This window comes from Bombus terrestris, chromosome 2 (genome assembly GCF_910591885.1).
Source record: "Bombus terrestris chromosome 2, iyBomTerr1.2, whole genome shotgun sequence".
NCBI classification, from domain to species: Eukaryota; Metazoa; Arthropoda; class Insecta; order Hymenoptera; family Apidae; genus Bombus; species Bombus terrestris.
Genome location: NC_063270.1, coordinates 16,328,416 through 16,338,967, shown reverse-complemented (window position 1 = coordinate 16,338,967; position 10,552 = coordinate 16,328,416). Strand labels below are relative to the sequence as shown.

The window sequence follows — 10,552 nt, the reverse complement described above, 5'->3', positions numbered from 1 at the left end:
CCCCGCTTTTCTCGGTTCTCTATTCTTGTGTGTGGTTTCAGTTTTTCCCCTCTTCGCCCTTCGCCACCCCTTTTCTCCCGCTCAACCTTCTACGCTCCCGTCCTAACTAACACTAACACAAGAACACGATTAAATTCCGACACACCGATACACTGAGGCACAAGGACTGGCGTGTCGCGAGATCGATGCGGAGAAACGGGCGGCCGGAGCACACGCTCTTGAAACAACTCGATTGTACGCGTGGAAAATCGTTTGCCATCTGTAACACACGAAGAACACACACACACATACACACGTACTGCTGTATTCGTATAAATCGTTCGTCTAATACACATGCACACTGAAATACACAGACGCCAACACATAGGAAAACTAAAAACGGCACACATACACGAACACGCTTACACTCAAGCGGACTCATCGGTACATACGTACACTGACACGCGCCGAACAAGAGGCCGCGTGGCCCGCTTGAAACTAGCCTACAACGCTGCTTGTGAATCTCCGCAGAAGAAGATTGGGAACGCGAATTGGAGGCGGAACTGAAGGATTACGAGGTAGTAACAGGTAACGAGGAGAGGAACAGCAACGCGACGCCGATCAGAAACAGCGGCGCGTTGGATAAGGACGATTGGGAGAAACAGATCGACGAGTTGCTGGCCAACGAGGACGACGAGGACCTCAAGTGAGCCGAGAGATTCTTCGCGATGGACCGGATAGTGGCGATCTCGGCGCGTTTCGAGATCATCCTGCGTTAGAAAAGGGAGACTGAGAGCGTGTGAGATCACCGGATGAATTGTCGCGTCTTTCCTTCACGGAGATCTTCCTCCGATTGTTCGAAGAGGGGCAGAGGATGAAAGATTCTTGGAACGGGGGGATCTTGTCTTCTTCCCGCTTCCTTTCAACTTTCAGCTTTGCCCCTCTTTCGCGATCGTTCAGACATCGCCATAAAGGGAGGAACGGAATTTTGGGGGTGGGTCGATGATGTTCGAGACCGTCGATGCTGCGTCGAATGATGTGACGATGTAATATTGTGTACAAGGGAGGGGGAAACGCGAGAGGGAATGAGACTTAGTCGGAGTTTTTTTTTTTCCTTTCTGTTTTTTTTTCTTTCTTTGTTAAAAGGATTGTAAACGAAAGCAGGGGGAGAGAAGGCGGAAGAAAAAAGAGTTTAAAGGGGAAGAGGAGCCTGTTCCTCGTCTCCCCTTCGACGGGGTGTTTTCCTCGACAATGTGCGAGTGCGTTTGCGATCCTCGAGCACGATGAAGATGAGAAATAACAGAGAGAAAGAGAATAAAGGGGAAAAAAGATAAGTTGTACTACGGTGGTTGTAAAAAGAGAATTATTTCGTCGATCACTCTCGCTTCTCGAACCTCCGTCGATAATTCCATCCATCGATGATCCGTGAACCGTAGAACGGTGAACGGCTGTGCATACGAGACGATATACCTTTAACGCTACACTTATGTCAATTGTTAAACGACTCGCTCTCGATTACAGGGGCGATTATGTAAGATTTACAGAAGAACGAGTTGAAAGAAAGAAAAAAAAAATTCCAAGCTTTCCCCTTTGTAATATCGATCGTTAATTATATTTATTGCTTAAAAGAAAAGAATTAATATAAATAAACGTATGTTACTTTCAACATCGAGCGCATTATATAATGTTACGCGAAATGCACTGTGCTACGGAATATATAAATATACGTCTATATATAAATAAATAAATAAAAAATTAAAGAAGAGAAAGATTTGTTGAACGCTTCTTCATCGGGTTCGAAGGATCGACGACTATCCGAAGTGACACATTACACTGCCGTGTGCCGAAGGACACCGTTTCGAACGAGTATCGTCGAGTATCGTCGGCTATATTTTTTCCCCAAAAAAGAGAGAAAAACAAGTGTAAACAACCCAGAAGCGATGGTCAGGCGCTTTCACGCGCGACGATCCCTTGTCGCTGTTCGTTGATCGTGGATGTTGTATGCCAAAGATGAAATCGATTCGATGAGAAATCGCGAATGGAGAAAAGAAATTGATAAAGATTGACTTACGTTGATATTTTCGTTAGTATTACATTATTATTGCCATTATTGTCATTATTACTATTATTACACGGGCGCATTTGTTAATGTTACGCCACGAGAAATACGTACGTTGTATTTTTAGGTTAAAGCTCATCCTAATATGTGTTACGTGTTTGCAATATCCGCGCTAATATCGTTGAGCGCGCGTTAACGTCGATTTGGAGTGAGCGCGTGACGTATAAAGGCTCGAATTACCAATAGCACTAATTAACAAGAATCGATGATGATAGGAAACAAACAATCCCTCGACAGGATTTTCTGCGACATGCCGTCCAATTATTTCCTCGACCTCGTCGAACAAACCGGGTCGAAACAACAATTCTCGTTCGTAGACCAGAAAAAGAGTCGCGTTGGATCAAGTTTAGCGTTTCACGGCACGATGTTTTATCTTCGTTAAAGCGCGCCTTCGCAACGTCACGTGTACGCTCTGCGATCGATGAGGAAATATTAGAACGTTCGATTGTTGTACAAGGCGAAGGGTGAACTTGCTATCGATGCGAACTAAAGTCGAGAGAAGAGAAACGATGATGCGAACGATCGTATATTTGAGAGAAAAAAAGAGAAACAGTCAAAAGAAGTAAGCATCATATTCGTATGAAATCGTTGCACTTCCGGTTTCGGAAGAGGATCGTTTTGCGTGCGCCGCCATGTTGAGTCCAGATCTTTCGTCAATTCTTCCCAGACGTTTTCTATGTTAACCTCTATATGTCCGTGCATCGACCGACTGATTCGATGCATCTGAGAGTAATATTTAAAAAAAAAACAAGAAAAAGAAAAATAATGAAATACATTTATTTAGCTTAGAGATTCGTAAAAAGGAAGTAGAATCCTTTAAGGAAGACTTGATTCTGAACTCAACGCTGGTTCACCGTGTGCGCGTGTTTCACCCAGCTCGCTGTGAAGTTTTTAATTCGCACTAGTCGTTAGGTCGATATATGTATATTGTACGAGATATATATATTAACGTTAAGCTATCGCAATTAATCGGGCCTAAGTTCGTCAAAATGTTAATGAAAGACAAAAACGCGCGTTGTACGTACACATTGTATATGGACACGTTAAAAACCGAGACGATTGGTAATCATGTGATTTATCTTTCGAGGTAACATCGAAGGAACGCGAGAGATATAGGCAAATTCTGACGCGACGTTGAATGTGTCTTTCGTTGACAAATTGTTGTACATTATTGTATTCTATGATTCCGTTCATGGAGCGATTCTCGTGTTATATTTCTTGTATGCGCAACATGTTACGAGCGCCCTAGAGACCGCGTTTTATGTGTGTTCTTTGCCCCGACTGACAATGAGACGTGAGGAAAAGTACATTTTCGCGATGAGTCCTTCGTCTTTTTGGGCGGCCAGAACGATGGATCAGGAAAGTAATATATAATAATATGTACATGTCGATAAATGAACGTCTTTCCCTTCAATGGCCAAAACAACAAAAGAAAAAAATGAAAAAAAAATGAGTATGAAGAAAAAATGAATCATCATGGTGTACTTCGGCAGTCCCCCTATTTCAAAACGACTCTGTGAATTGTGTAATAAAAGCTATCCTATGGTACAGTGCATTCACTCATAAGAATGAACGTAAACCCGATACGTATATATAAAATGATATACATAATATACATATGAAAATATAAATAAATAAAAAAATATATATATATGTTGTTGACTCCATTGAAAGTATGATAATATATTATGAATATTAATGAGAATATAAGGAGGATAAGCATTAATTACGGAACTATTAAGAGAATAATTAATATAAGTGCGGAATGTAACAATAAAGGTCGTGTACCTCGTAAAAAATAAATTGAAAAGTACCATAAATAAGTTGCTAAGTCTTTTACCTGTCAGAGTTCCTTCCAATACCAAAGCTTCTATGTAAGAATACAAAAAACATAAATTTGTGGAGTAAAATAAAAATGATTATGGAAAAGTTGCAATATATAATGTGTAATGTCAATACTTTTATATTTATAAAACTGCTTACATAAATTAATATTTTTAAAGTGTAATGATATTAATAAAAAAAGACATCATATTTTAAAAAAAACACGGTATTTTAATACGAAATACATTTTAAAGATACAAAAATACTGCTGCTTTTTATTAATTTGTTCTTAATTAGCACAATCTATTTACAATACATTAAACGATATAATATATTGTAGAATATATTATTTTCGTCTGCTTCTTAAATTACGTGTTGGCACTGACGGTGTGATAGTTATTGTACTCTAAACAAACAATATGCAGAATGAATAAATGATGTATTCGATAGATTATAGAAAAATTTTAAAAATCTTACCTCGAGCGGCTCGATATCTTGGAAAGATTCATCTTCTGTAATGTACAATTTTTTTCTACGAGTATTTTTCTTCCTTTCCGAAGCTGTTTCCCGAGATGGTACAGTAGTAGTGCGTTTTACGCTTCGTCTAAAATATAAAAGTAATATGTTTCGGTATAAATTTTTAACTTAGAAAGACATACTACTCTTTTATATCTCATTTTCGTGTAATATACTTTGAATCCGAGCCAGAAAGGTCGATCACTGAAATTTCATCCTGTTTCGGAGACGATGAAGTAAACTTCTTTGGTGGACGTCTTACTCGACGATCTTTAAGCATCACCTCGTCTTCAGATGTATTTTCACAACACTCTTTATCTTTAGAACGATTCTTTATTAACTACAAAAGGCAGTTATTAAAGAAAGTTTGTTAAACTATATTAAATTTTGTAATGAAGATACCTTTTGCTTTTGCTTTTCCAACTCTTCTTGTTGATTTTTTACTAAGCTTTCATACTTCGCCACCATTTCATCTCTATTCTTCATAAATGATTCCATTTCACGCTCTTTCTCGACCAAGCCATTCCTCAGTTCATCATTTACAGCTCTTAACCTTTCGTTCTCCTCTTTCCTTTCTTGAGCAGTTTGTTCTAAAAGATCTAATATTTTGGCATTTTGTTCGCTATGTTTAACGCGCATTTCTAACTGTTCAATATATTCTTGCTTTCGAGCAAGCATTTCTTTCGTATCTGCTAGATTCTTAATTGTACTCTTCATTTCTATTTCCATTAATTTATCGCTTCTGTCATCATTTTCTTCGTGTTTTTGTATCATAAATTTCATTTCTGTGAAAATGCACAATTTAGTAACTTTAAGGGGAATATCATTTGTTAAAATAACATACCGTAGATACTGAACTAACCTTTTTGAAGAGAAATAATTTCAGCATCTTTCTCTCGCTCTTGTTCCTCTGCTTGCTCTAAACGATCTTCAAGTTGTGAAAGCTTATCATTATTCTCATCCAATAACTTTTGCAATTGATCTTTTTCAACTTGACATGTTTCTAAATTCTTATTTAATTCGCGAATTTTTTCCTGAAGCTCAGTTATACTATCAAGATTACGTTCTAGCTCTACTATTTTAGCGGCATGAGCATCGAGACACTAGAATTTTATTGAAAAAATTATTAAATTTTACTGAAGAATATATACATACATATAGTATATTTATATGAATTTAATTAAATACCTGCGATTTGATATTATACTTTTCTATTACGGATGAAAGTTCTCTTTGTAACTTATTTGTTGCTTCTTCGTGTTCATTTTTACACTAAAATAAAATTAAACAGATTATATTCCTGTAAATAATGGTGATATTACTTATACATACCTTTGAAATACGATTATCAAACTCTACTTGCAACGCGTTCAATTTCTGTAAACATATAATCTTTTTATTACATTTGTATAAAAATTTGTATAAAAAGTTGTTATAGACTAATAAAAAGTAACCTACTTCTGTACACTCACTACATTCACTTTTAGTGAAAGCAAGCTGCCTGTCATTCTCTTTACTTTCTTGTTCGTAATCGCTAGTTTCTGTTTTTAAAAAAGTCTTAATATTATTTGCGTTTTTTAATGTCTCTTGAACCTGCATTTTATCTTGCTTCATTAAAGAAAGTTCTTTCTGAAGCAAATCAATCGATTGTTTATATTCTTCTGCATTAGTCTTACTTTCATTATTTTCTTCAACGAGTTTTTCTATTTTTTCTTCTAAAACTGATACCTTTTGGTCCAGTTCTTCTTTCATCTTAAAAATAAAAAAAGAATTATGCAAGTATGAAAAAAAGAGCATCATATTACATTTAATTACTAACCAGACATTTTTCTTCATACTGTGTCTTAATGTCATCGTATTTTACCATCAATTTTGTCAATTTATCTAATATAATCTCATGATCATCGGTCTCTTCGATAAAACTTGTCTGGCTAGCCTCTTCTTTTATAACATTTTCAGTAGTTTGACTACTTTTGTTGAATATATCGTTCTTAGATGTTTGTAAAGAAGCTTCATTAGATTCTACGTGCGCTTGACAACCTATGTCTACTGTTTCTACCGCTACTTTCTCTTTTACACTTTCGTCATTGCGGTTTTTAGACTGTCTACTATTCATTCTTAAATTACATATCTGTTCAGATATATCTTTTAATTTGACTTTGGCAAACTCCAGTTCTTGCTTTAAACTTTGTATTTCAGTTGTACTTCGAACTAATTTTTCTTCCAGAGCAGAATTTTCTTTGCCTACTGCCAGTACCGTTTCTTCCATTTGAGCATCGGATATATGTTCTGTAAAGTTAATAATATATTAAATTACATCATGACTTTAAAGTCGTATAAAATTATGTATACATACCTGTCTGTGTATGCTTATTATTTGAATCCACTATTACTACTTCTACTTTGAGATCAGAAGATAAATCTTCTTCAATGGCAATATTTTGATTTTTACCTTTAATGTCTTTACATTCCTATAAAATAAAGATTTATGTTATTAGTGCACTTAATCGATCCAGTGGTATATTTTAAAAATGTAAATAATAACATACATTATCTGTTTTTTTGAGTAATTCAAATTCATTTAATAACAAGTTCTCATTTTCCAATTTACGTATTTGATCTTCCAAATCTCGTACTTTGTTTTCATAATTCAGTATAATTTTATTTTGATTTTCTAATTTTTCTTCAAATATATCAACTGTTTTAGTTTCTTCTGTTAAACACAAATTAATATGTGCAAGTTCTGCTTCTAAATCATCTATTGTTTCCTGTTTGTCATATAACTCTTCTTCTTGCTCTTTAATTATACGTTCTTTTTCTCTCTCTTTTGTAGTAATATCAATATATTCTTGTTTTGCTTCATTTAAAAAAATCTTAAGTTTCTGGAATAATACGCAACGAAAAATATGTTTAATATCGCGAAAATTATAAATATAGTATTAATTAATAATTATCATACCTTAACTTGTTCCTCCCTGGCAGATAATTGAGAATTTAATTCTTCTACATAACGAATTGTATCTTCATCCGAGCAGACATCCTTTTTAACTGCATTTAATAAATTGTTTGCATTTTTTAGATCTTCCTTTGACAAACTGAGTTCGAAAGTTATTTTAGTTTTTTCAGCCATTAAGTTTTGATTTGCTTCCTTAAGTTCCTTCACGCTATTTTTTAACAAAATGATCTTCGACGTTAAGTGTGAATTTTCAATTTCTAATTCTTCAATGTTTTTGGAGTCATCATCTAGATCTAAATTATTAATAGAAACAGATGAACGTCTTCTTTTACGACTATTAAGCTGTTCCAATTTTTCCTTATAAAAATCTTCAACTTGTTTTACAGACCAGTGAAGTACATCTTCTTGTTGTTCTTCAACGTCTTTCATACGATTCCTAAATTATATTTGACAAAGTTTACATGAAAAATGTTAGCACAGAGAAAACGAATGACTTAGTACATACTTCCATTCTGTTTCAAGATTTTTCATTATAGATGTATAAGTGTCAGCCATTTCTTCACGTATCTGCAGATCGCGAGTCAATGCAGAACTTTTTAAAGTAGCAAGTTCCTTTTTTAATCTTTTATTTTCACTTATTAACTCATTGTAATCTTCTGACTGAGCATAATCAGAGTTATCATCAACTATATTTTGCCAGTCTATAAAAATAATTCAAAATTATAAATTCTACTATAAATTAAGATTAATAATACAAGGCATACCTTCACTTTCCAGTTCTGTAGCATCCCAATCAGTTTCTGTTTTTATGCTTTGTGTAACTATTCGTGAAAATCTTGATTTAGTTTTCTTGCATGCTTTCTCTTTTTCTATAACTATCTTTTTTGCAATAGCAGAAAAATTGAGCACATTTTGTGTTTCTATGTACAAATTTGGTATAGGATTAATATTGACTATTAAAATTATATGTTCTTTTCCAGATAATGCTTTTTGAAATAGTCTTGTCAATTTTGATTCTCTGAATGGGCCAATATGTTCTATTTTCTGTTTCGATAATTGTCCTTCATGAATGGTTTTTAAACATCTTCCTAATACTAGAAGACTTGTATTAATATTTTGTGCTTCTTTTAATCTGTCTCCAATATTTAAGGTTTTTTTTAATCGTTCCGATCCAGCCAAATCACAAAATGCAAACCTATCATTTGAGAAATAACAAATAACAAAGCATGTAATTAATATCTAATAAAAATAAAAAAGATTATTTTCTACATACGTGCTAACTTCAACAGAACTGGGATCATTCTCAACATAATATTTCAATAATTTTATGGTGAATATACAATGTGATCTTGAACTTCTTGCATTTAAAGCAGTTGCAGCTACTTTCAAATTATATTGTCCTGCCATTAAAACTTGATAAGCCTCAGAACCAGAGTTCACACAAACAGTCTTTAAACCTTTAATAAATGTTCTTCCATGGGTATCTGTTGCTAATTTAAGAGGCGTTCTCTTTTTCTGACACTCATTTGATAATAGATCATATACAATTTCATTATAAATTTCAGCGAAAGAAACCCAAACAGAATAATGTACACCAATACATTGACTAGGTCTAATAGGTGATTCCTCTTGCAATAATTTTTGCATCTCTTTATAAGCGTTAATAAACTGATATTTATCTACAGAAGCAAATGTTAGTAATTTGGTTTTTATCTCTAATTCTTGGGCGCGTTCAAGAGGATCCAAAATAACAATATCACAGTGATTCATAGGTTTATAAGAAGGAATAGACTTTGGTGTAATGTTTGAAAATACAAATTCTAAGCATCTTGGTACTATTCCAGGGGATGTGGTAGTCCCTTGTAATGTATAAGACTTCCCGGAATTTGTAGTACCTATGAAATTATATCAAAATGATTTATATAAATTATTATATATAAATTTAATTGTATAATATATTTACCATAAGTCATAATAGTACAATTCTGTCCACTTAGAAAATCTATCATTTGTTGCTTTACAGATTGTTCAAACAATTCCAGCTGAGTAGTTTCTGGTCCAAAGGTTTTAGTAAATGTAAACTTTCTACATACAATATCAGTACTATTGGATCTCTTGAAACAGCTGGTATTATTATCTAAAGTAGGCAATCTTGTGAACAAAGTAGTGGAATTGATAATTTTATATGCATCTTGTTGCTCTTCAGATAATTTTAATTTCTTAGGAAATGGTTTCATTCGTAAATATACTTTAACTGTTTGTAAAGTTTCTGATTCTGTATTTAAAGAACCACTTTGTACAGTATAATTGGATTCTTCACTTTGAGTTTCAGTGTCATAAACAGAAAGTAAATTTTTCTTAGTTTCCTTTAAACCACAAGGTCTCTTTCCATAGGCTAATATACTAGGATCTCTGCCAAATAAATATGACATGTCATCTGGAGGATTATTATAAGAAGTTCTAATAGAATCTAATGTGTTATCCATCTACAAACATTTGAAAAATATATGTTATTCTTTTGTTATATTAATCCTTGTAATGGAAAAAAACGATCAAAATTTTGTTCATACCTTCTTGTGATAAAACTTTCGATTAATTATGTCACATTAAAAATAAAATATCTTTGCTGTTATTAAACAAATATTGTTTAATGAATGGAAAAATTAAAATCTTCTTTTATTGCATACTTCTGAAAGCAAATCTTATTTTTAAATAAACCGATAACCTGTTAACAATTTTAAATATATACCTTTTACTTTATATCTATAGTAGTCGCTTATGAAACGTTAGATTAATATCTGCTTTCACATGCTATATGAAAATTTAAACAATTAAATCAAAATAAACATTAACGCATATTTCTTTCACGGGTAGCTCGTGAATCCACAGACACAACAAACGGTTAGTATTTTATTTTAAAATCTTGTCGTGAGAATACTTTCTTCGGATTGGTACAATTTTCGATGAACATATTATTACCGCGCTCAGCATGTAACCAATAAAAGTCAAGATATACTTTTAACGACCAATAAGAGTGAAGATAGAATACTGTTCTGATTTGATAAAGCGTACCTACCTTGTACTTAAAAATATAAAATTTAGTTAAAGCAATTATATTAAAACAAAAATAGTACATATAAACGATATATAGAAATAGT

General features: G+C 33.4%; 2 protein-coding genes across 4 annotated transcripts in view; one reads left to right on the top strand and one right to left on the bottom strand.

Annotated features, from left to right (window-relative positions):
• Positions 1-3,749, top strand: part of LOC100651118 (synapse-associated protein 1) — a 92,546-nt gene extending 88,797 nt beyond the window's left edge. For all 3 annotated transcript variants that reach the window (XM_048411709.1, XM_012320278.3, XM_003393907.4), the window contains one exon: positions 511-3,749. In XM_048411709.1, the coding sequence (XP_048267666.1) occupies positions 511-689 (179 nt within the window). In that variant the 3' untranslated portion in view covers positions 690-3,749. The remainder of the gene's footprint in view (positions 1-510) is intronic.
• A 383-nt stretch (positions 3,750-4,132) lies between these two features.
• Positions 4,133-10,307, bottom strand: LOC100650916 (kinesin-like protein KIF20A). Its single transcript, XM_020867591.2, has 18 exons — positions 10,144-10,307; positions 9,965-10,083; positions 9,358-9,880; positions 8,668-9,289; positions 8,159-8,589; positions 7,900-8,095; positions 7,398-7,830; positions 6,988-7,320; positions 6,795-6,909; positions 6,258-6,727; positions 5,897-6,190; positions 5,771-5,815; positions 5,627-5,710; positions 5,301-5,541; positions 4,841-5,223; positions 4,615-4,778; positions 4,400-4,526; positions 4,133-4,328 (listed from the first exon to the last, which is right to left on the bottom strand). Exons 3-18 carry the CDS (start codon positions 9,878-9,880, stop codon positions 4,269-4,271), a joined length of 4,521 nt encoding a protein of 1,506 aa, XP_020723250.2. The 5' UTR covers positions 9,965-10,083; positions 10,144-10,307; the 3' UTR covers positions 4,133-4,268.
• Between the last annotated feature and the right edge of the window lie 245 nt (positions 10,308-10,552).

What these genes read in the sequence shown, in the direction of transcription:
- LOC100650916 (XM_020867591.2), bottom strand. Translation starts at nt 9,880, where the DNA reads ATGGATAACACATTAGATTCTATTAGAACTTCTTATAATAATCCTCCA. An exon ending in TTGTACTATTATGACTTATG is followed by an intron (nt 9,290 to 9,357) that starts GTAAATATATTA and finishes ATAATTTCATAG; the next exon opens with GTACTACAAATTCCGGGAAG. An exon ending in TTGATAATCGTATTTCAAAG is followed by an intron (nt 5,711 to 5,770) that starts GTATGTATAAGT and finishes ATTTTATTTTAG; the next exon opens with TGTAAAAATGAACACGAAGA.